Source organism: Xiphias gladius, chromosome 24, assembly GCF_016859285.1.
Source record: "Xiphias gladius isolate SHS-SW01 ecotype Sanya breed wild chromosome 24, ASM1685928v1, whole genome shotgun sequence".
Classification (NCBI taxonomy): domain Eukaryota; kingdom Metazoa; phylum Chordata; class Actinopteri; order Istiophoriformes; family Xiphiidae; genus Xiphias; species Xiphias gladius.
The window spans coordinates 20884317-20911062 of NC_053423.1; the positions used below are offsets into that span (position 1 = coordinate 20884317).

Here is a 26746-nt window from a genome sequence, read left to right on the forward strand (position 1 = left end):
TGCCTTAATACAGCACTTAGAAATACTGTGACCTGGATGTTTGAGAATCTTTGCACACGTAAGTGGACCATCTTATTTCTTTTTACAAAAAAAAAAAAAAAAAAAAAGAGTCCATTAGTGTCTCTTTTTAAAACTCTTCATATCCAGTTGGTCGATTGGGGGGGCTTCTTCAGGGATTCTTAAAACAGAAAAAGGAAATATCACTGCTGAACGAGCAAGGCAGAAACATTTGTTTACTGGCAGGATTTTGGATTCGGCACAAAGACGTGATGAATGGGGATTCACGGCTATTACAAGCTGCTGTTTCCATGCTTAATGCTGGAGGAAGTGTACAAAAGTTTAAAATGCTAACTTTTCCGTATTATCTATCCCAGGTTTCAAAGTAGCAAATGCACTCTTTAATAGCTTCGGGGAAAAATGGATCAGATGCCATCTGCAGTATTCAGAAATACCCCCCTGGCTTGTATGAGAAGTGTAGCGCTTCCATTTGAACCTTCACCACCACCACAAAAAAATGTACGTATGTATGTAGTAATGCAGTGAGCATTAATAGGGCACAGCATGTACTAAATGTATATTTAGGAAATATCCAGTATCATTAAATGGGATTCATGAGAAAACAGTGCGTTGATTATCATTTAATCACTGATATTCATTTTCTCGACGAATTTACAAAAAATTCAGCTCGTGAATGTTTATAATTTGTCCTTCAGAACATGTTTCCTTACCTGTAGATCTCATAGACATTTTCCGACACACAGAAGGCTTGAAAAGTGAAACATGAGGAGAAAATCTAAAAGTCCCAAATCTAATTATTATTGACCTTTAGAACAAAGAGGTTACTGGAGGTCAGGATGTACAGTCTCTCATTGGTTGCTCTGAAGCCCAGGATCGGTTTGTCGGAGTCCAGACTGGCCACCTGTTGCTTGGCAACCTGTCCTACCTGCCGGCCCTGCTTCCTGTTGAAGAGGACGGTCTCCACCGGCGACGGCTGTCGGTAGATGAATGCGCGGCGGAGACACTCGCACAGCGAAGCATAGGAAAAGTTCGGGGCGCAGGTCGCAAACTTTTTATCCCGTTTGGATGCCTGGACGTAGCCTATGGAAACAGAAGAAATAAATTAATAAAAAAAATAAAATAAAATCAGAGACATTTTTCCACTGTCTCACTAAGAGAATTTTCCTATTGCAGGAACCACCTGTTGAACATTAGAGTTATGCACATTGACAAACAGAAGGTGACCAGTGAGTAATAATAAGGCTAGAAACAATCCATGATGCAAAATTCCCTGCAGGACAATGTTTTCATTCAGAAAAAATATCTGCGTAACATGAATTGTCTAGTCTTCGAATATAATTCAACCCCAGCTTAGCTTTCTCAAACTACCCAGTGCTTCCCACAAAAAGTACAGGCAAATACAGTGATCCTCAGTAACAAGCCAACATCTCTAACCTTTAGGTCCCCGCTGCCCCATGTAAAAGGTTTAGAGAGGATCGGCTGAGCCAAGAGTACAACGCGTGTGATCTTCTGGCGCATAGTTGCGCTGCATTAGGAAACGCTGCACAGTGGCGATTTTAAATTGCAGTGAGCAACGTGATGATTTCTCTTGTCTTTGATGCACAGGGAGGAGAAGGCTTGAAATACTGAAAAATCTAAAGAGGTTGCCAACATCCTCACAAACCCAGTCAGGTAGCTGAAATCAAAAAAGCTCTCAAGGCTTTATTGCACAGGGAATGAGTGCTCACGCGTGGGGAAGAAAAGAAGTTAAAAATCTGTAGCAAATGTTTCAGTCCCTCAGTTTTTCATGTTGCTTACAGAGTCATGATTTCAGGGGATTCAAATGCAGAAGACACAGATGCAACTAATGAGGCAGTGAATTCCCATACGCAGGAAGAGGTAGCACTACAGCGGCTGAGAGATACACGTTTAGTATTTACATATACTGTTAAGGGCCTCTTCAGATGAGACACGTCAATAAAGCAAGACATTAGTACTAAAACAATTAGTTGACGACTTAATGAGTTTACGGAAAGAAAATTAGTCCATGTTGATATTGGATTAATAAGGTCATTTATCAAACAAAAACGCCAAACATCTTCCGGTTTCACCTTCTCAAATATGAGGATTTGTAGTTTTTCCTTCTGTTTTTTTAATCACTGTAAATTAAATACATATACTCCATGAATGTAAATGGGAAGGACTAAAAAAAAAATTGAAACACCTGTCGATACAAAGTAGTCCAGTACAACACCAACTTCAACTATGAGGCCGGTAATAAACATATAATTGAATTTACACATTTCTGACGATGTCACCCAAATTCTGAACATATAGAGAATCATAAACACAGATACGGCAAAACTGTTGTATCGGACTGCATTAGCTGGTACATGTGTTCCCAATAAAGTGGCCGCTGAGTGTATCTTTGTGTTGTGGAACTTTCGGTTGGACAAAACATGTAATGTGAAGTTGTCACCTTGGGTTCTGGGAAATTAGACAATAAAATGCCAGAAAATAGTCTGATTCAACAAAAGAAACAGATTAAAGAATAAAGGTTAGTTTAGTTGCAGCCCCAGAAACACAGACATAGCTTTTCAGTTTTTTTGTTTGGTTTTTCAGGCTCTGAATGGCAGCGAGGTACTGGCAAATTCCTTAAATTTCAACCAGTTTCCACCCCTGAACTGAGAACAGCGCCCTCGTATTCAGCGGAGCCTTTATTGGAAAAGAGGGCTCCTTCGCTGCTGAAAAACTGTTTATCTTGCACCCTTAAAATCCAATTAGCCACTTCCTGCGTGCCGAGATTTTCCCATCTGACACCGGGGCATTTCAACAGAAGACGGAACATTTTTCTCTCCTGCAGCTCAACTTTGTCATTAAGCCTAACTAGGTTAGTTTTACAAAATAATGTGGCCTACTACAGCCTCAGGCAGCACAATCAATACCAAACTCATTATTGTGTTATATAATTTCTACTCTCTCAAAAACATTTTTCACTCTGAAATTCATTATCTGAGCTTTATGTAGAATACCAGTTTTCTATATGGGAGTATATACGAACTTTGAAGGATTCACTAAATGCTGGTTTAACAGACCTGCAGACCTCATTCATGTGCAAAGGAAAAAATATTTATGTTAATAACACAGTTCTTTGTATTGCGTCCAAATGAGCTTGATTTTGACGTCCAAACACGCAAGGGTCGGTTTTCCTCTGCGCCTCATTTTCCCTCACTGAGACAATTTCTGGAAATATGACCGTGGGATCCATCTGCACTCTCAAACTGGATGATGTATTCCAAACAGACGGTAAAACTCTGCAGTGTTAAAAAACAGACAAATTAACATGCCATACCTGAAAACGTGGAAAAATTGAAATAAAACTTGCGGCAGATGCCGTCGTTGAGTACAGACAGATGAGTAGATATATCAAATACTGAGAGGCATCCTCTGCAAGTCCTCACCTTCCAGCTATGAAATTAAAATCTCCCTGTTTCTGACACTAACGGACAAAATGCAACTGGTTTTACTGGCTGCCCTCTCCTGGCTTCATTTGCTGTGTGCTGCCTGCTGAGGTGCACAAGTTGGCAGTACGGTAAGCGGTGACATTACCATTTCATTGTCTTGTTATGCGGCTGTCTGATTGAGCTCGCGCTGAAGCGGCGGCGAGGGCGACGAGCGGAAGAGCAAAGGGAGCGGCAGCAGAAAGCGAGAACAATGAACGGCGACGCTCTTCCTTGGTGGACAAAGCTGATTTTCCACCAACGGTGAAGAGGCATCTCTTTTACTGGACAACCAAAATCCGTGCATCCACATGCGCTCAAGTAACCAGGGTACACTAAGCTTTTTCCAGTAAGCTGATTTCTTAAATGTCATGTAGACAAGAGGCCTGGTTTCTTTAATCGGAGTAGGGGATTAGAGAAACTTGATTTTCCTGCTAAATTTCTTTCGGAGAAGATTGATCTCCCTGCCACGTGTACGGGTTTCAAATCACGTGTGCATGTGCACGACAAAAACTTCAGACAGCGAGAGAGTAACAGCGCAGCGGCTGAACGTAAAAAGAGCAAATGACATAAGAGTATCCTCCAGAAGTCTAAGTGAGTCTTTTCCCACCACTAAACACCTGACTTTTGAATTTCATACACTTTCATAGTGTGAGGAGGAGCCGCGCTCCGTCTGTCGGCCCTCACTGCACCGTCAGTCTGCTCTGACACGCACAAACTAAAGAGAGTGAGGAAGCAGCATCCTCTGTCAGTTAGTTAAAATAAGCAAGCCACGCCTCCAAAGAAGGGTCGAGGGTTGGGAAGAAATTCTGATTACTGATGTGCTGCATGTAACCACGTTCACCAATTACCTGTGTAACTCGGTTTGTCTGAGTAAAATGATTATTTAAGTGCGTGAAGATGCACCGAATAAGTCGGGTTTACCAGGTCAGAGCGCAGGCAGCCATAGCAGTGTGTCTCAGTGTGGCCCCTTGAGATTTCAAACTAAACCCAGTGGCTGTATCTCAAGTCGGTCCCCAGCAGGACACACATGGTCGATCTACAATGAGAACGTACCTTTAATGTCAGTTTTAAGACCTTGAGAAAACTGACATTATTAGCTCTTTGCATGGCTCACTGCTTGGTCCCAGCATGATCACATCAACATCCAATGTAGCAATTGAAATGTAGTGATCTGTGATGTCCTTGGTTTTTTGTTGTTTTGTCTCTCTGGTCTTTAATTTGCATGGCTCTATCATGTTCGCACTGCACCTCCAATACTGTACATCACCTATGATTCACTCATTGTGTCTGATAGTAAAAAATATTTTCCTGTGGGTTTTCAGGTGTCTTCTAGTTGAAGCGCTTACCCAAGGCATTGAACGTGGCGACGTGCTCCCACATGTTACTGGGTTGGTCAGGACGTGGCTGCCACACCAGAGCGTCCACATCGTGTCGGAGGCAGAGACACGGCATTTCAGAAGGGTTCCCGTCAACCGTGAACAGGTACTGATGGCCGCCTAGATTCACCTGGAGAGGGGCAGACGGGAGGGACAGGTGTGGGTGTGAATTAAAGTTAGTTCATTGTTGGATTCCGTCAGTCATCCTATTTTACTGTAAAATTGACGTTAATCTATAAGCGCGTCCCTCTGCGACACATAGATTTGTGAGTGGAGGTAGGGACTTGAAGTGGAGCGTGATGGCTCCGCGGCAGGTTGGGGATCAGTGCCACGGACCTGGACAGAGATGGACACACGAACTACTTTGAGGATAAAACCTGTGACTTTTCTAATTTTACTGAAAAGTGATTTCTTTTGCACCTCCTCCACTGTAAAAAGCAGGTACACTGCAGTGCATAAATTTACCATTGCCATCATTCTTACATCTTACCCACAGTTTATCAGGTTGATTGACTTCACGTATAAAATACCAAAAAATAAACCTCAAAAATCAATGGTCTATTAACAGATCAATCAAAGGAGAAGACCATCAAGCCAAGACAGATAATATAAACTATTAAGACAGCATCTACACTTACAAGGACTTGTGGAATTCACTGTATTTTCTTGTTTCTGTTTTGGATCCCTGATTCAATATTTAATCCTTGAATATGGGAGGATAGTTGACTAACAGGGTAGCTCTCTCGATCCATAAGTGAGAAAAATATAAATTATGCCAGAAATATCAGTTTGGTTATTTTCTGTGCAGCCTGTCTATGACTAGAGGACTTATTTTCTGATGTAACCTGCTGTAATCGGTTGTTTGGCCACAAAAGAGGCCTGTACTAAGAGGTAAGTTGCACATCCCCAGAATATCTTTTTCGTTACCTGGCTTTCGGTAAGACTAACAACTGTAACCATGCTAAGCGGGCCCAGGACGGCGGTTATCGACTTGTTCAGTCAAGCCAGGTTTTCCCTGGGCACGTTCACCTAAAAAGGGGCGGTGTTTGCAGCATATGACCAATGGCAAACACGGACAAGTCCACTTATTTTACAAACGAAGAACAAACTAAAATTATTGGAAAAATACAGAGGAATTAAACAAACAAACCAGGCCAAAAGCAACAGTTGCAGCTGCCAAATGCAGGAAGGACAGCTGGGAAAAAAAAAGAGAGCCAATTTTAGCCTTATAATTTCAGCTGTAACCATGGCTGTTTCAAATGGACCTGAGAGCAATAAATGACTAAATAAATAAATAAAAAAAATTCAAAGTGGTAAGCAGGCTTACTTTCATATTTTATAAGTACGACAAGTGCAAGGCTTTAGTGCTTCAGGCATAGGTATACAACAACACAACGACAGGAAAAAAGGGGTTCGGTGGAGTCTGAACACTCTTGCCCTCCTGAGAGCCCCTCTCACATTCTGTGCACCGAGCTCCACGGGATCTTCCAAGAATGGTGACGCCATTTTCCAAGAGAACTGACCGGTCAGTAGGCGTCGCTTTTACGCTGATCTGTTATCTCGGACATAGCCCGCTCTGGAGGAGGTCAGGTGTGCGGCGTAAGTTGCCCCGGCGATGTGCCCCGGTAAGAAGCAAACCACTGTCGTAACACTGAAAACCCAGGGTCAAACCTGAAGTTACATCGCTTACCACAAATCCTGCTTTGTCGTGCAGGCCTCTGGACCTATTTTCCATCTTTTTTTATCCTTTATTTATTTATATATTTAATTACTTACTGACATACCTGCATATTTATTGGTAAATTTAACACATTTTTTTTGTTGTCTTTGTTGGACCTTGGTTGGCTTTGTATATAATATACCTTAATCTCCCTGTTTGGGATGAATAAAGTTTATTTTTACTATTTTTACATTTTTCACGGTCATGTTGTTCCTATGTTTATGTTTTTTGTCCTTTTTGTTGATTGTTAAAAAAGTAAAAAAAAAATGTCCACAGGTTTCTCCGCATGTTTCTTCCCACATGGTTACCATTATCATTAAATGTAGAGATTAAGATTCCCATCTGTGGCAGATCTCCATCCTGAAATTCAGCATGGCCATATTGGGTAAGAAGCTTTTGTGAATAGTATGTGATGCCCCAGATTAAGCTCGCTCTGATGAATGTGCTTGACGTAATTGCCTGTGTGTGGTTTGCTGCTATTCTGGTCCGAGTCCATTTGTTTTGGAAAGAAAAATGACCGCTGCGTGTGACACAATCGCTCCTCGACATCTGACTGTTCACACCGAACCCTCGCCTGTGAATCGGGACTGCCAACACGTCTCAGGGACTGTCAGGCAGCGCTGTCCTCCCCATGTAATTACCACACTTGACAGGCATTGAAAATTCAGTATAAACCGGCCCATATGTTGGTGTTTGATGGTTGCACACAATGACAAGCCATTAAGCAAGCCATCACTCCTCCACTCTAAAACTGATTTTCTTGCCACTTGTGTTTGACTTGGAGCATGTGGCAGACGTTCCCTCATACTTCACCGGAGCCTGTTGACTAACAATGATGCCGGTGTCTGCCCGGGTCACGATTAGTGATGAACAACAGAAGTCAAACAACAACGACAAAACGTGACATAAAGAGAATAACTACATTGAATTAAATTGGCTTAAATCAGGAGTTTATGCCATGGAGGGCCAAGAGCATGCAGGTTTCATCAAAGTCAACCAAGTGCCAGCAGCACAATGCATAAAACCATGCAGATACGGGTCAGGAGCTTCAGTTAACGTTCGCATCAAGCAGCAGAGTGGGGGAAAAATGTGATCTCAGTGACTTTGACTGTGGCATGGTTGTTGGTGCCAGACGGGCTGGTTGGAGTGTTTCTGAAACTGCTGGTCTCCCGGGATTTTCACACAAAACCGTCTCTAGAGTTTACTCAGAAAAACGAAAACCATCCAGTGAGCAGCAGTTCCCCAGATGGAAACTGCCCTGTTGATGAGAGAGGTCAGAGGGGAACGGCCAGACTGGTTTCAGCTGACGGAAAGGCTACGGTAACTCGGATAACAACTCTGTTCTTTCTGAGATGCTTTTCTGCTCACCACAGTTGTAAAAACACGTCCAACCTTGAGGCGAATGGGCTAAAACAGCAGAAGACCACGTCGGGTTCCCCTCCTGTCAGCCGAGAACAGAAATCTGAGGCTGCAGTGGGCACAGGCTCACCAAAACTGGACAAATGTAGACTGGAAAACTACATTTTTAGCAGGCCTGCTGTGCAATGACTGAAAGACTCTACGGGTTACACTAGCAATTGATCGGAATTACTCAGTTGAAAATGTCAAATTTGTCTTTAGGCAAGCATAAAATTAAAAATATAGAAGTAATAATGTGATTTTCTTTTTTTTTTTGCTTAAATGGACCAGTTCCTTCAAAGAAATTCCTCAGGAAATCAACTGCTAAACTCGACACAAGTAACTAAACCGAAATAACTCTCCCAGGTCTTTGCCTCTCTCCTCTCTATAATATGACCAAATTACATAGTTCCCTCCTAATTCTTAGGATACTAAGAAATTATTAGGAAATTGTGGAGCAGTAAAATAAAGCGCTACCGAACCTCTGCTACACGCCGATACACTGGAGGTGAAGGGATTTTCATTTGTGCTCCTCGCGTTTGAAACTATTTCTCAGGTAGAAAGTAAGAAAAAATAAGAAATAAAATAAGAAAAAAAACCAACAAAACAGTTCACAGTGTTGTTGAGAGCAAATCTTGAACGTACAAGTCTGATATAATCCAGTTCTATGGGGTTTGAAATGTCCATGTCATCTAACCTATTTGGGAAGTAAAATAAATCTGATCTCCCAATTTGCTCATTTTTATGTCTTCTTTTTATTATAATTAATTTGTTTTCCTTCATCGAGACATTTTCAAACTCAGTGACTAAGCATTGTTATTGTATGACTTGCATATGGCTCTACCTACGCCAGGCCTGGGTCCTGGAAAACGAAACAATTATTTCATTATTTTACAGCACACCTTCTCAGAGACCTGCTTATTTTTCTCAGATATACATTCACATTATGAGCCAGGGGAATCAAAACTTAAACTAACAAGATATTAACAAAAGAACAATCTCTATTCTATTCTACTTTACAAAACCATTATTTAATGACGAGAATTTAAACTGCCAGCAGAAAAGTAGAGCAGCCGATTAACCTTTTGAATCCAGAATCTGAGTTCCTGCCGATTCCTGTTATAGTACCTGCAAAACCAAGATATGCTGTTCAAAATAAAGAATGATAAAAAAATAAATAAATAAAAAAAACCCCATCAAAGATAAGCTCAGTGCCAGGGGATTTTTATTCAAGACTGTGGATGCCCTGGACACAGCAGAAAGCTTCTCAGTTGTCTGTCAGCAGGCAAACTATTCTACTGCATACTGCAGTAAGACTGTTAAATGTATTTAATGCATCCACATAGCAGAAACAGACTGGGGTGAACATGCGTTGCCGTTTGGCTCTTTTATGTCTGCTTCCCCTCTCATGGTAGGAAAGAATAGCGTGCTCGAGTAATGGTCTATCTTTCTGTATAGTTACTCGATCTGCGCTTCATAAAAGGAATCATATTTTATTGCTTTTAACATCTTGGGAACATGTTGGAAATATATGTTTTGACTGGTGCGATTTTGTAGATCCAGAAATAAATCAAATCAAATCAAGCAAAGTGAACCAGCAGCCTACAGTACTTCGCCCCATGTGACATTTGAGTGGCGCCAGACTGCCGGCGCTGGGGGCTTTCGGCAAGAGAACACAGGGTCATCCGGCAAAAAAGTTGAACCTGGCTCAACACAACGTGACATCACCCGGCGAGTCACTGTGCAAATCCACGTCGATTACTTTGTAACTTGAACACAAGATTTCTACTGTTAAACTCACATTTGTTGGGACAAAAGATAACAATAGTTACTGCTGGGAAAGTGCCTTAACATAAACATTTAATGAGGGGCTGTTTTCAGTCCGAATTCCAGCTTACAACAGCTGTGCCAATCTCATCCACGCTTGTCACCCTTTTTGTGGCTGTTTTGTCTGTTTCTTAGTCCCACCTATAAAGTTAGCCTTAGTTCGGTTGTTTTCCTAAACAGTGAGACAGGCTAAAGGGATCCGGGATCCATTTGGAAACAGTAACAGTAATAATAACAATAATATAATTGAGATATTTCAATTTGGGTGAAAACACCAGACAATGCTCTGTTTAACAAAACAAAATACTAGATGCTTTTAAAAAGGTATGTTGTGTGTAGCAGGAAAATTGAATGCAGTATGTACTTATATACATATGTATAAACACTAAGCTTTATTGTAAGCAGCAGCTATGAAAAAAAAAAACAGCTGACTTTCAGCTACATCTCGTACCCTTATTCGACAGATAGAGTCTCCCATATAAGATACTAAACAGCATGTTGTCTTGTTGTTGTTGGGGTTGCATGATTGATGTACACAATATGAAGTACTACAATTAGACTCAGCAGAGGCAAGTACTGAGAATAAATTACTTGTAACTGTTCTCAGTCTGAAAAAGCTTTTAAGTGAATGCTCTTTTCTTTCCACCAAAGGGTTTGTGGGCTTTGTTGATGGAGAACAGGATGTGAGAAGCTGGCAATACGAAATCAAAAGCAAATGCATCTGTGCATGGAGGCCAGATGTCTGTAATAATGGCTGAAATGCCAACTCTCTGTCATAATCATCACTTCTGCCCCCGTGTTCCTGCGAGGCTGCTGCTCACTCGCCTTTACAAATCGCTGTTTATTTAGACTCTCTCCGACCGGAGACGCTGCATTTGTCTTTTAAAACCGCCAGAGTGTTTTGACTGTAAAGAAACCAGCTGCATCAAATAACAGTCATTCAGTCTGACATGTGATCATAAATGTGACAATAAAATCACTTTCCGTTAGAGTGTCAATCCGTAGAAATCAATTTAATTAGTGTCAGTCCTTTGAACCAAAGCGGAAGACACCAGATTATTTTAAAGCTAATCTCTTTAAGCTATTTACCAAATCACTCAGTGGTCAGAGATGCTCTCTGTGCTCTGCTTTGTAAGCTGTTGATTGGCTTGTGGAGTCACAGCTGTCCTGGCTGGCTGGCAGTGCCAACACCAGAGAACAAAAGAGGTTCACGCCATGTTTTGTATCTTCACACACGGAAATCAACAGTGTAAGGCCGGCAGCATCGCACCGTCACTCAGGCTGATTACAATAAATCGTGGGCTTCCACCAAAAAACGGGAAAAAAAAGATGTTTCGTTGGAGCTTAAACATTGCGTCAATTACTTCTCACCACCAGGGAGGGACATGCAATGCAGAGATATGGATTTTAGCTGAATATCTGCATATTTAAGAAATATGCACATCTCCAGCACAGGGAGCCAACGTACATCCCTTTCAAGTAGGGCTGAATGATTTGAGAAGTATATCCCATTTTTTCTGCATAATTTTTGGATTGAGATTTAAATTGCAATTATTTCCTATAATTTAAACTACAGGCCTGCATTTGTGATAACCAGATAAGATATTTTACAGATCATCTCAGATTTGTCTTGTTTCTGCACGAATGAAATCAGACAAAATAATGCAGATGCTTGTTGTGTCAGTCTTAACGTGGTCCAAACAAGCCAGAATAAAGTCAACAATGTCCTAATTTAGTCCATGTTTAGTAACAAATTACAGTACTGGTAGACTTAACATTACTCAGTACAATTTAAATATTATCATGACACTCAAAAGTGGTGTTTTACATTAATTTAGAACAGCTACACTGTTGGCAAAATCTTTGGCTAAAGCCTGCAGTAACTACGGTTACTAGATGTACAGATACACTCCATTATAAAAGGGTATTATAGATATGGCCAGTGGATATGACTCACAGCCTCCTTCTGGGGGACACACATAAAGGCCATTCTTCGTCTTTTCAACTGGGATCGGAACCAAAGAGAAGCACATCGACAAAGGCGCCGAATTAATAGGAGGTGCCGCAATTTCTAAGTTGAAAGGTCTTTTTTTTTGGTTTTTAAAAAAAAAAAAAAAACAGGTCATATATCCTAGTGGGCAGGTGAGCGACCGAAGCATTAAGGCGAATACAATGAGGGTGGGAAGCGAAGAAAAGAAAGGTACGGCATCCCGGATGAGATACGGATACACGCAGGCAAACGTCCAGACACACACACCTCTATACACTCACATGTTCGCACGCATGCGGAACACACAGACCCGATTGCCCTCCAGATAGCTGATGGTACAGGTACTGTTACAATCCACCTTATTTAAGGGCAGCAGCTTGCCTGGCTGTACTATTTGCAGAGTAAATGGACGGAGAAACATTCACATCAATCCCTTCACCACAGTGTGGGCAGAAACCCTGTACCTTACATTCAATACTCATTATTCGCCTTTCATTACACTATAAAAGGGTTCGTTTTTGATTGTTGTGAGAGTTTTGTGAATGGGACTTTTTAACCATAAACACAAAAATTACTTTGTGCAAATGAAACAGAGAAACTGAAAGAGGAGCATCAGTGATGGACAGAAGACTAATGTCCACAAATTAACAGAGCTTTTGCAAACTGCAATATATCAGCTTGGGCAAAAGAAAAACATTTTCCTATGCTCATTATTCAGTATTTCCAAAATACAGAGGTAAGGTTGTTACAGTTGCTTCTAGAAATACTTCTGTCACGCAGCAGAGTATGTTCATCTGGCTTTTTATGCTAATTTTGAAAGCACGCATGTCACTTCCTCACCTCCATCTAAGGAACTAAGGATTCTTCGATGACTAAGGTTAATAATTAATGTTTTCCTTATCAACTGTGAGCCTGTTTTTTGTTTTCCCCAACTAAAATTGAAGCACTTTGTCTTAAGGAGTGCACATGGGAAGTGCATTTTTCACCTTGGGCCACATAATGGCAAGAGAAGGACGCGTGTGGCAGTTTTTCCTCACAAATTCTGGATGGAGTCACAACACAGGCTTCCTCAATTCATCAATCCTTTCTGTTTTTAAGCAGAAACCTCCCAATTCCTTAGACATGTTAAAAAATGATTTTAAAATACAAAATAAAATAAACTTTGCTGAGATTTCACAGCATTCCTTCATACCACAGCTTCTCTCGAAGGTTACTGCTGTAAAAAGTCAGCTGGTTAAACAAGGATTACAGCTTGCATACCTCTTGTTTAATAATGGATTGATACCTTAAAGATATGTCCCTTTTTTTTTCTTAAATAAGGTCATTCTTTACTCAAACTAGACAACAGCCAAAAATGTCCTTGAGCCGTGCTCGTAGCGTGTGGGGATAGCAATGTCTGTCAGTCTCAGCTGTAGTTTGCGTTTAGTGCTAATTAGTAAATGTTGGAATGCTAACACGCTAAAAGTACAATGGTGAACATGGTAAATATTGCATCGGCCAAAAAACGGCCCGTTAACATTGTTAACATGCTATTGTAAGCGTGTTAGCATGCTGACATTAGCATTTAGCTCAAAGCATCGCTGTGCCTGAGCAAAGCCTCACAGAGCTGCTAGCATGGCTGTAGACTCATAGTATTGTTGACAACATAAACTACAGATGGTAATTAGCCGGTACGTGACTCAGCTGTGACCTGTAGAACAATGTAAAAAACCTGGAAACAACAAAATAAATAGTGGAGGGAAAAAACATGAATCTGGGCAACAAAAAGCAAATCGGACTCCACTTTGATCCATCAAACCCTGTTTGAAACTTTGGCTGTTGGAGGGATCCAGCCTGTGGCTTTTCAGTCACAGGACAGCCTCTCTAACCTCTATGTTGCACCCAGATGAATATATCCTCTGCATGAGCACTGATAAAAATAGATGTCAGCTACAATGGTGCAACATCTTACTATTCGAGCCATGAGGACAGGTGATGGAAATGAAATGGGCGTGCCTGTTCCTTCTTCAATGGGCCTAGAGCTCTCTGGTCAAGTGGTTTGTTAAAGGGCAAGGCCAGCTCTGGCTCACTCGGTGGGGGCTGGGCTGAATAAAAACATGCCCTTATAAAAGACAGTGAGCATTAGGTAGCCAACAGCATACTTGAGGGGAATGAAACATAGAAAAAGAGGCGACAGAAAATGACCGAAAATGTTAAATTGGAGGGCTCAGGCTGTTTGCAAGTCAAGGAGAGAGGTGTTACTCACCACCTGAGTGGGCTTGAGCGATTCTCCGTCAAAGTGTGTGAGGCTGGAGCTATCTTCTGGGAAACCATCACAGTCCTCAAGCTCCTGAGAGTTACAAGGGGGCTTGTCCCTGTCAGGGTTTCCGTTCTGTACAAAAAGGAGGAACGGGAAAAAAAAAAAAAAAAGCCAGAGGATACACTTACACTTGTTTTGCATTTATTAACATGTAAAAGGCTTGATTTGCACTGAAGGCCTCAAGTGGGCCCTGATGATACTAATGAAGGGTGAGGGTGAGAGAGGCTAGAGACTGGGATGCGGCTCTGGAGACCACAGTGTGATGATGTGGACAAGAATTCAGGAAAAAAGGGCTCAGAGCAGCTGAGGAGGAACGTAACAGAGATTAGAGGCCAAAGAGGAAGGAGGGATGCTAAAAGCTAGAAGGGTGGTTTTAATGAAAAATCTATGGAAGGTCATGAGAAAAACCTCCTGAGAAAAGACAAAGCGGTGCTTCCTGAAAATTTCATGGTTGAGTCATATTTTCAAACACATACTGCTGACTGATTTGACACTGTAATAATTCAACCAGACATTAACTGTCACAGAATTTGCCATACAATACCATACAAAACAAGATTTTTAAGGTTTTAAGGTAACATCAGGTTAACAGGAATGTTGTTTTAACGTGATGAAGGACTTGATCAAAAAAAATACTTGTCAAGTATTTACTCCACTGGATTAGGCAAAGCAGACATATCTGCCATGTTTAATGTGTTTTTTTTAAATATCAAAATCTAAAGCACAGAACTCCACGAAAACCGGTGACCTAATCTTGCTCCCCAGAGGATGAACTATTTTTTTTTTTTCTTTCAGCACAATGCTCAAGACAAAATGTCAACTCTGTACACAAAATATTTCATATTGTTATTGCCGATTACGTGGTAGTACATTTACACATTCATGGAAATAAACGCTTCCGATTTAAACTTCTAACTGCTACTATATTACGACCATGTGGAACACTGGTCCCGTACTTTAATATGCATAAATTTGGTCAAGACAGACCACTCTGCAAAGTTTTGGGTATTTTCATGCACGGGAGATTTGGACTAGGGTACGATGGCACAGATAAAAGAGATACATTTAGTGCTGGCGATATCAGTGTAATGTAAAGAGTCGGCCTCACCATGTCTTCAGAGGTGAGGTGGGTCAGTCTTTCATGGATGAGGGCGGCCTGCTCGTCGTTCATCACATACTCCCCTCTTCTGTCACCCATCACCAGCTCTGGCCACATGGGTCCCTCGCTGCGTTTCTGCAGGGTCACATCCAGGCTGAGGAGGTGACACACACACACACACACACACACACACACATTCCCCTTCATTCAAAGTGCTGATGATCAATGAGTCATATATATGTAAATGATGAAGGTTAAGTACTTAGCATGCAGACCGGCAGGGTCAGAGAACTCACTCGCTGGTTTCCAAAAGTCACAAATGGCAAGATGCTTCAAGCACCCAGAGGCCAAAACCTCCGGTTCCACTATTTCAGAAAAACTGCCTGAGAGCCTGACTTTTATGAACCACCGAGCAAACGACGCACTTAGGATGAGAGTGATGCAATCAGCCAGTACACATCCAATCAGGAGCAGTCTAGTGGGCTAAAATGCAGTGTTGATGAGAAAGGTCTGAGGAGAACTTGAAGATTTATTCAGACGACAGCTACAGCTGACAGAACTGCAGCTCATCTACTTTGACACAAACTATGTTCCTCAGTAGCGAGTGGGAGGTGTTTGAAATTGAACAGCAGAATAAAACAAAAAAAAAGAGAGGACCAAAAAAAAGAAACAAAAAAAACAAAACAATCAAACTTGATTTTTAAAATCCCAAAATAGCGATGAAATTTAGACTAAAACTAAAGATTATCATCAAAATTACTGCACTGTCATTAACTGCCAATATCATGCTGCATGAGGTAAGTTTGAATTTACAGAAGGATGCCCACCTAAATAATTTTTATTAAATTTTTTTGTAGTAAGATGTGCTTTGATTAGAGCTGCAAAGATTAGTCTATTAATTGACCGTTAGAAAATTAAGCAACAATTATTCATCTATTTTGATAAATCCCAAAAGTTTGATATTTCCAGGTGCTCAAATGTGAGAATTTACTGCTTTTCTTAGTCTTAAATCATAATCAGTAATTAACTGATTATGAAATAACTGAAAGAATGCAAATATAATTTCATTTTAATAATTTATCAATAGATAACAAGAATAATTGTTAGTTGCAGCCCTATTTTTGATATTATAAATTTCCGCCAAAGATTTAAAAATAATTTACTATCACATTAAAGTGAAACAGAATGTCTGTAAGTTTTTGTTGCTAAGTTAAGAAAATCAAATAAATGCAACAATCAGTCGTTGACTCTACACAGCCAATTTTGGTTACTGGAAACAATTATCTGCACGAACATTTCAGATCATATGCTACTCATCAGTTGGAGCTAGCTGTCTACACATGAAATCTATACACTTGATCACCTGCTGCAGTGGAGGGTGTGCCATGTATTCAATAAAAGGACACGTGAGCCTGTTCATTAATGCTGAGTGTCTCACTAAATGATGGTAATTAAGATAAATAGGAAATAAATTAGAATAAAATTAGAATGCCTTTATCATCCTTGTTTGGATATATGCATTTTGCCCTGAGTGACGTAACCTCACATTTTCTTGTGGACGTCAGTAGTAAGACTATAACAGGAACAGCAGAGCATTTGCGGTTTTCCATTGAGCGAGGAGAGCCTAATGAATTATGCTGGTGCTTTAATCACGTTTTTTTTGGTACTGAATTCATCACATACTCTCGAATGCAGTTTGGTCTACTGAATAGTGAAAAGGCAGAATGTACAGGCTGGACTGTATCACAGTATGCAGCAGCGTGCAAACTATGACACTGACCCCAAACAATGGGTCAGTGACAAAAATCAGAACAACAGAAACAAGGTAAATAAGTATTTTAAGTATTTAAGTATCAAACCTTATATGATTTTGAAATAATTTAACTGTAATAATTTCACAACTTTTACGTTGTAGTTTCTACGCTCTGTATATTTGGTCTCCTCCGTCTGTTCCATCTCTGTCTTTCCCTTTCCATCTTCCTGTAAAGCACTAACTTCGGTTTTGAAAAGTGCCACAAAAATGACGTCTGTTCACAAACAAACAACCTTTTCTGATGTTAACCAATAGTTAACAGAATCTCTTGTGTTAACTATTGACGAAGATAACATTTTCAAAGACTTTGAGATCCAAAAAACAGTGTTAAAAGTCAAGCCATGTGAGGCTGTTCAAAATGGAGGCTTTCATAGCTTCATGCTAAATTTAGGAGAAACAGTGCTTCTTGTACTGCATGTCTGTCTAAAAATGGTCCAGGGACTTGACAGTCAGCCTTGGGAACAGTTTCGTCCAATTTAGAGTATGGGTTCATATTTTGGGGATATGAATCCAGTATAAAACTTAATCGGGTTTTGCTTTTCGACAGTCGCAAGTAACTAAATTTATAAATAACTAAAACTCAAAGATCTGCAATCAGCTTTTGATGGCTGGGAAGGCAGAAACACTGCAGTTTTTAGTGTCAGCCTATCTAATATTCACAACCTGGAGCTGCAACCTGAAAATGAGATGTGTAGCATAACATATAAAATGTTAATTAAATGTATCTGAGACACTGAAATACAGGCATTGCCTTTTCACTTTAACACCTTATTTTTCATGATAGTTCCGAGGTCCTGATTCAGAATTAGTCAACTGATAAGCTTGAACCATTAATGTGATGTTCACAATAGTTAACCGTGCGATTCTCCTCAAATTGATTTGATGGGATCAGTTGCATAATTTCTCTACTACTGAGCTGCTGCTTTGTTGGTCACGTTGAACTGCAAAAAAACTCACAGTCCACTCCCGATCACACAGCGGTGTTACAGGGTGGAGTTTCTTTCCCTCACAAGGGATCCTTGGCGTACAGCTTGTTTCTGTGCTCGGCCATCAGAGAAAATAATGGCTAAAAAAAGTTAACTAGCTACAGCTGATAGTGGTTTTTGTCATTTTAACCAACAACAGAAATGGTTCAGACGGCTAAGAAGGAGAGGCCTGCTACCTAAACATTTTCTACATGGCTCTTTGCTAATAAAAAACAAAAAACAAAAAACTGACGTTAGAATTAAACCACTCTGAGTATTTTTGCCAACTGCTAAACAGTACCAAAATGGAACTGACTATCAGAACCCAACCTTAGTAAAAATATACATTCTTATTCACTTAATCTCTTTTCTGTTTTCCATGACCTAAGAAAATTGTAGTAATACTGGATGTAAGAGCAATGTATGACTTTACACCTCTACAATTTAATTGCTTTGGATTTCGGCTCTGCCAATACTATATTATTCTTATTTTGATATTTTTTCCAGGCATAGTCAACCTACAGCTCCAACATGTTGTGCACACACTGCAGCTTCAATCTAAGAATGCAAAAATAGGCTTTCAGAGGCCAAAATCATTCATACTCTATTGTACTGAGGGATGTTATAAAACAGTTCTAAATTTGGCAACCATGAGAAGATATGAAAGAGACATAAAGGGCAGCTTCTTAATTCAGCTCCGGACAAAGGAAAGCAGGATGGTGCTCAGGTGTCTGTCTATAAAGAGCATAATCCAATGGCATTGAAAAACATGCTCAATACAACAGTGGGAGTGGGTTGTTTTTTTTTTTTTTAGGTATTTACATTGTAAAAGGAACTCCAGATGCAGTCTACATGCATGCGCACACACACACACACACACACACACACACACACACACACACACACACACACACACACACACACACACAGACACACAGACACACAGACACACACACAGACACACACACACAGACAGACAAACAGACATAATTTCACCAGCTAGATTTCCATCAAAACTACACATTTACTCATCAAGGAAACAAATCAAACCGTCTAGCTTGCATTTTGTTTGGCTACCATAATGTCCTTTGCGTATCTACGGAAAAACACAACACCCAGAAGGAAGGTGGGATTTCTTTGAGATATTCACAGTTTAAAAGGGCCGTCTAGATGTATACAGCATCAAAACAGCAGATATGCAGACGAAGAGAAAGGGTCACAGGCTGGAATTATCACCCACCAAGTGCAGAATGACAGTAGGATTTATCCTTGATAGATAAGCCGGGATAAGCGCACGTGTCCACTTCACAGTTCCTCATCTAAACCACATTATTTTTTGATTTTTCTTTCTGCACACAAAACAAGACAGGACAAACAGGCGCAGGTATTCTCTCTCTCCCTCAGACACACACAAGAGCCTTTAAACTTATCAAGGATTATCAGAAAACCCACAAACAGGCTATGTAACATGTTTTTACACGGAAGGGGGCCTTGGAGGACTTTTACTGAAGGAACAGGAAGCAGAGATGGAGCGCTGACAGAGCCACAGATGAAAGGTCTTAAAGTGGGGGATATGACTCAACTCATATAGAAAATGGGCTTAATAGATTCTGTGCTTATGAAAACTATTCAGGCATCTCTACCCTTTTTTATGTTTCATTATTTTGCTACACTGAATCACAGTGGGTGGAATTTGAAAAACAGAAAAAGAGCTGGTCCACTGTTTCACAACCAGAACACCACCTCCCCTTGAATCTGGTGCTCAACAACTGCACTGACTTCCGGTTCTTCAGTATACTGCGAAAACCTGAGTACACCCTTTCGGTGACGTTTTGAAAATGTGAACCATTTCATCTGCGAGTCCACAGGCACTGTCACGGACCTCCTAAAGACACTGAGGAAACGTGTCAGCCAACAAACTCCCAACAATCTCACCATTTCAGGAAAAAATCTTGTCCCTTCATTGGCGCCTTGCATCTGTAGACCTTTTTAAATAACTCGTTGACCACTGACATGGAGGTGGGAAAGGAATCACCCAAAACCCTGAAGGAAAGGTCATTTGAGACGCAAAATTGCTGTTGGGTGTGAAAACACACCCAACAGTGAAAAACAATTACCAGGGGCGTTGAATTAGTATTAAATGACAGTTTAGTGTTTGATAAGAAGCTGTATAATTTACAGCTTTGTGAAGCGTTATTTTTTTCCCCACCCAAAATGGGCAAAGACCCGCCCCTACCCTGCCTCTGACTGGCTCGTACTCGTTGCCTTCCTTGGTTGAGTTGGTTAGAATATGCATGAAAAGTGATGATTCATTAGGGTTAGGGTAAGAATATCAGGGTAAGCCAATCGGAGGCAGGGTCGGGGCGGGAGTACGGCTACCTCAGGTGGGAAAATAAAATAGCACCTTTGCTAACTTTTGTTGTCAGTCCGCTAACCATGCTAGCTCCCACTATTTCCTACCCTGCCTGCTTTTGACCACACCACGCCAGTAAATGTCGCCAGGGGAAATCTTTTCTGCCTGCACCGTAAGTTGCTGACTCTGCCTCTGCTACATGTCAGTCAGTTTCAGAAGTTTCTTAAAGTGCTTCCTTTACTGACCAACTATAATCCAAGGCAAGGTCAGCAGTTCTGCTCCCTGATGAAAACAGCCTGAGTAAGGCCCTGCTGTCCCTTCCCAAGTTGTCTGACACTTGCTTCTGAGCCCCTCGACAGGCTTGGCTCCAAGAATTTGTCCCGGTCTTCCTATTCTGGTCGAGGTCACCTCTTTCCCTATGGTGTTGACTCAATGTATGAGGCTTCCTCGATCACTCTGGGTCTGGCTTATTCCCTGGGAGCAGCCTGCTTTAATGGACTCTACAAGGAGCTACTGACCCTAACAACGCTGTGACCAGGGTCGCAGGGAAACACAGTAAGGTGGTCATTTAGAGATCAGAAGTTGATCTGCTGATGAGCGTCAAAAAAAATCCTGTCCACACACCTTGAGATTCAGTGTTGTTAAAAAAACAAACAAACAAACAAAAATAAAAATCATGAAAATGTTCATCCTGAAAGGCAGTCGACAACCCGTCACTAGGTCCTTTGCTCTGAGTCAAAACATTTTCCATTTCAAGCACCGACAACTTTTAAATATTATGGCACGTAGTAAATATTCCACACATTCCCAGACATGAAACATTCACTCTTTTGAGATTCATGGGGTGCAGGTTATTTACAGTATGTGAGATCCATGGTTTTGTTATAAGACTGTCAAAAAAATAAACAAAGAAGACTGCAGATGGAAACTGTTTCTTGAAGTCACTGGTTTGTGTCTCCCTGCTCACCAACACTGTAAAGTCCTGTGAGGTTTCTTATGTCACTGCTGTGTCTAGGCTCTTGGACATACTGAAATCAAAGAACAATTCAGAAACAACAACTACGTAGACTCCAGGTTGCGAACCTTTTGTCATTTTTGATGATCCAGGCGCTGGCCTCGGGGTCCACGGATGCATACAGCTGACCTTCCAGTAAAGGAGGGAAACCCTGAACTCCAATGCTGATGTTGTCTGTTGAGAGCCTGAACTGCACCTCCTCTTTGGTGACACCTTCGGGCATGCGCACACACACCGTGATGTCCTCCACTGTCTGCTGCCAGAAGTAAATGGGATCTGAATTCAAATAGGAGAGAAGTGTATGGTGCTGCAGTTAATGACAGTTGACAGTTAACGACCTGTGCCAGCTGTTACAGAGTCATAAATAAAACATCTAATACCTGGAGGAATTGAAGGCAATTGCTGTTGAATATTCAGTGACACTGCAAATGGGAATCTATTTAAATAAATAAATTATCATACCGCAACAGGAAACTACGAGGACTGGTTTCAGCTTCTCTAATGTGAGGATTTGCTCGGTTTTTTGTCTGTTGTCATATCAACTTGTATATTTTTGTAATATGAACAGTTGGTGGGATCAAAAAAAGTGATTTGAAGATATAACTTAGGGCCTCAGGATATTGTAATCAGCTTTTTTCACCATTTTTCACAATTTTCTGACATTTTATAGGCTAAACAATTAATTGAGAAAATAATCTTCGTATTAAACAATAACCACTTTAAAAGATTTTAATTTGCTGAGCCCTTGGACAAAGAGTGATATAAATCTCACAAAGATACAATTCAAATCCTCAGGGTGTTTATACATAAACACAGTAGATGCTGAGCATTTTTTTAAAAATGTATAAAATTCAGACAGTGATGGCACCTTAATTGCTCACAATGAATTCTGTTTGAAGGAAACTGTTTTAAAACTTTGCTGGGAATCAGATCACGGAGGAAACACTAAATAACAGTGACATTTCTGCCCCTTTCATCCACAAATAGGCACTAAATTGGTATTAAAAGCTAAATAAGTATCTTTATTCAAACCAGCTAGAACAAATTGATGTTTTTTTTGTCGCCTCAGCCAAGAATGAATCTAAGACGTTATCTGTTTTAGTCCTGTTTACCTGCTGATGAGAATGATGTCTCAAAAACCAGATGACAGATTTCAATCAAATATAGTGCAATGTTAGGCCATTGGCCAAGGAACACATTAGCTGTTTTTGATGTGGATCCAAGCCAGGTGCTGAATCGTGATTTTTTTTTTTTTAAAGGATTTCTCAATATTGCTGCGGTTAACAGGGCTTTAACTCACGAGCCGCTGCTCTTAACAGAATTAAAAATCTGGCACATATGTCCTGTGATTGTCTATTATGACTATATGTGTGCGTTTCACTTCAGACCAAAACATAACTACAGTGCAATAAGTTAAAAACAATGGATTAGTTCAGGCATTGGCACTCAACTACTTCCTTTATACACCCTTTTTTAGCAAAAATTACGGCTGCATTTTTATGCTCCTTGTTCACAGGCAACAAATATGCTCTCACCATTCCCCGCATTGTTAAGGAGCCAACTTTCTGTTGCCCCTGACTCAGCACTGAGGCGGCCTGACGGCATTTTGTGATCCTCGATCAAATAAATTTTGTAGTAGGTGACGACATCGGTACTATGTGGTATGCCATAATGAAACACAAAATAATTCGTCACAGAGAGCGTTTGCTTCTAAATACCGCTGGCAGTGGCGAGAACGGATGTATATCCTGGATGAAGCAGAAGTCGGAAGGGCACGTTTGTTAAAAGCCTTGTTGGGAAATGGATGAACAGCAGGATTTGTGTCCTTTTACTTCTCTCTAATAGCTCACAGATGTTTGATAAAATGACACTGGCTGCCCATGTCCAAACCCATTTAATTCAGAAATGGTCCTTTGTATTTTTTAAACAGCATGTGGTTCACGCCAGATAAAACGAAGACTTGGGGATTTTAATTTTAAGATTCACATCCTGCCAGAGAGGGCATATGAAAGAGGCAGATTATGCTCCTTCACACTCATCTGCACTAGTAGGCACTGCTATAAGAAAAAAGTTTGATATCAATATTATTATCACTGGCTGAAAGTACATTTACTCATGTTCCTAAAGTACATGTACTTTAATTTAGTATGTATATTTGATACTACTTTACACATCAACTCCACTTTACATTTCAGAAGGAAATATTGTACTTTTTGATGCACTACATTTATCTGACAGCCGTAAGTACTATTTACTTTATAGATTAAGTTAAAAAAAAATATACATATGATGTATGAGTTGTTGGCAGTTCCACCAAAGACTGATATTCCCGCTTAACTTCTACTATTGTTTCATTTAAATAACTGTTTTGAGGCTTAAAGAGTTAAAATGATCTCATATTTTACGAAAGAGAAAAAACAACAACATTAGCACAGATTACAGAAAAGTTAAAAAAAACAAAACCATATAAACCTGTGTAGAAGGAATTTGTTTTTTTGTTTTTGTTTTTTTTCTTTTCTACACCATTAATCATCTCTCTACCCCTCAGATTGATCTTGTGCCCCCTTTTGAGGGGCCTGACCCATAGTTTGGGGACCCCTGGTCTAAACTACCTACACTGTATATAAAAAATTTTAAAACTAGCTTCACCTCAACCAGATACAACTGTAAATTGCTACTCATGCATTGATGCAGCAGTATTAACAATCTAATAATGTGCAATGTAATTGTGATATCAGTCACAGGGGCCATTTTTCCAGAGAACCAGTACTTTCACTTTTTCATACTGAAGTACATTTACCTAACAATACATCTGGACTTTTAGTTGTACTATTTTGAATGCAGAACTTTTACTTGTAATTGAGACAAATGTTCACAATTTTTGGCTTTGAAATGTCAAATGTGTGTCCCTCTGCTCTAAACAGAATTAAAATAATACAGAATACAGTCAGCTATAGGTAAAGCTAAGCTATGATTAAAATCAAACAAACAAACAAACAAACAATAACAAAAGAGCTATGGAGCATATTAGGTTAAGACATAAGGAAGAGATTAGCCTGATCTGAATAATCTCATTCATATTCAGACAACTCTGTGCCTACTTTCTCATATACAACAGCCCGCGGTTGCTCGCAAAGCCTGAACACAGAAATCGTTCCAATTGCGATGCTTCAAATCAACAGACCTGCTCCTTATCTGGCAGGGACGTGAGGAACTGAGACGTGTTCATTATCACCTTTTGTTGTTGACTGAATCAACGAAGAAATTAATGAAAAGGAGAGAAGTGAGCTGCCAAATCATTCATTTGTCTTTCATTTCCCAATGGTCTTCTTCCCTCTCCAATGTACATCTCTTTTGCTCTTCTCTATCTGAACTGGTAAGTTGGGCAAATTGTTGAACAGACACATATATTGTCAAGACTGCACGCACAGCAAATGGAAAAATTCCAAAATTATCCACTTACATAAATGATCCATAGCGTTGGTTTATCGCTTTTGGTATTTATCGTTTTTGGTTTCCTGTGATAAACCAAATTATATTTCAGAGACATTTCCAACCATTCATCTGGACACTTTCTCTAGCTATACAGTATATATACTGTATTATATGTATATCAGCACTTCTTCTCCATCAGCACAGCATCAAGTCACCTCATTCTCTCCTACCGCCTTTGCATTTCCTCTCTCATCAAGCCTCTTTGAAGATGCCTCCTCTCTTGACCTCTAATCCACTTCTTTCTCTCCAAAAGGAAAAACATAGATCATTGATAAAAGGATTGGCTAAAAAGCTGCCATTATTCTGCTTCTGCACGAGCAACACACACACACACACACACACACACACACACACACACACACACACACACACACACACACACACACACACACACACACACACACACACACACACACACACACACACACACACACACACACACACACACACATCTTCCCCTGTTACCTGAGGTTTTTTTATATCATCTGGAGAGTAGCTGTTTGTCTGCTTGTCTAGAGGCTGTGAGTATAACTCAGTGTAAAAGCAGCAAAAGGGATGAAAACCAGCTGGATGTGAACTTTGGGTTTAGTTCAGACATTCACTGAATGTTTTGTGAGGAAAGGCAAAGAAAAGTTCTAGTGGTGTGAAAACCACCCCGGTGATATGGTTATGGAGTTAGTGCATGTGAAATGCAAAACTAAAGCCGAGTCAAGAATCTCACAGTGAAACAAACCACGATTACCATAATAATACCATTGCCGTTACCATAATTACTATTGAAATAATCAGTCCAGTAAATGAACAGTTCAGTGTTTTGGGAAATACGCTTATTCACGTTTTTGTCCAGAGTTAGATGAGAAGATTGACATCACTCTCATATCCGTCTGTTAAACATGAAGCTATAGCCAGAAGATGGTTAGCTTAGCTTAGCATAAAGACTGGAAAATGGGGAAACACTTAGCCTGGCACCATCCAAAAGTAACAAAATCCACCTATCAGCACTTCTCTATCTTGTTTTTTTAATCCGTGGAATTTAAAGACACTGGTAGGCAGATTTTTTTTTTTTTTAACTTTTGGACAGAGCTAGGCTAGCTGTTTCCACCTGTTTCCAGTCTTTATGCTAAGCTAAGCTAACCTTCTCCTGACTTTACCTTAATATTTACCATACAGACATGAGAGTGGTATCAACTAAACTAGTCCTTTAATTGATCAGAAGTAAGTTATTGGCAGTTTTCATGAATGTGTTGTTTAACAGTCATTTAACGAGTGTGAATTTGAAGACTGTCAAGTAACTTATGACAAGCATTTGTTATTATTTTTCACATTTTTAAACTAAAATCTAGCCATTAGTCCAATATATAATAAAAACATTAATGAGTAATAATCATTCATTGCAGGTCTAAACCAAGTCTTCCCAAGTTCTCATTCTACCCAATGTACAGGGGAGACACGTTGATCCACCACTGCCGGTAAGGGATGAAACAAACACTGTTTATCACAATGTCAGTACGAGCAGGAATAATTGGCCTGGAAATGTATCTATGTAAACAGACACAGATAACCAGATCTGACGGAGATCCCAGTGTGATTGGGTAAATTTCTGCTGCGCACTCAGGCATTTCTATGACTATGACCCAACTAGTCAGTTTGTGCCTTCAATCTCAAGCTCTTCCAGGTAATGAGCAGAAGAGAGCAAGAAAAACAAGCGGATGCAACAGCATGCTGACTCTTAACCGTAAATAATGTCATCGCAGAAATACCAAGAAATGAGTGGTGTAGTGATATCACATCTCTCATGGAGCGAGGCAGGATTGTAGCTCAGAGCCCAGGTGATGTTTGCATTTCACTTTGTTTCAGCAGTTTTACAGACAGGCTTGATCGCCCTCTGGCCGGTTT

The 26746-nt window shown here is 40.3% G+C and overlaps 1 protein-coding gene across 2 annotated transcripts in view; it reads right to left on the bottom strand.

The window, feature by feature from the left end:
* Positions 1-388: 388 nt before the first annotated feature.
* Positions 389-26746, bottom strand: part of nudcd1 (NudC domain containing 1) — a 36954-nt gene continuing 10596 nt past the window's right edge. The window contains exons 7-11 of one of the 2 annotated variants that reach the window (XM_040122498.1): positions 21424-21631; positions 15219-15363; positions 14057-14182; positions 4847-5006; positions 389-1098 (exon numbers count right to left, since the gene is read on the bottom strand). In XM_040122498.1, coding sequence (XP_039978432.1) covers positions 809-1098; positions 4847-5006; positions 14057-14182; positions 15219-15363; positions 21424-21631 — 929 coding nt within the window. In that variant the 3' untranslated portion in view covers positions 389-808. The remainder of the gene's footprint in view (positions 1099-4846; positions 5007-14056; positions 14183-15218; positions 15364-21423; positions 21632-26746) is intronic. The other variant, XM_040122497.1, reaches the window with a different exon arrangement.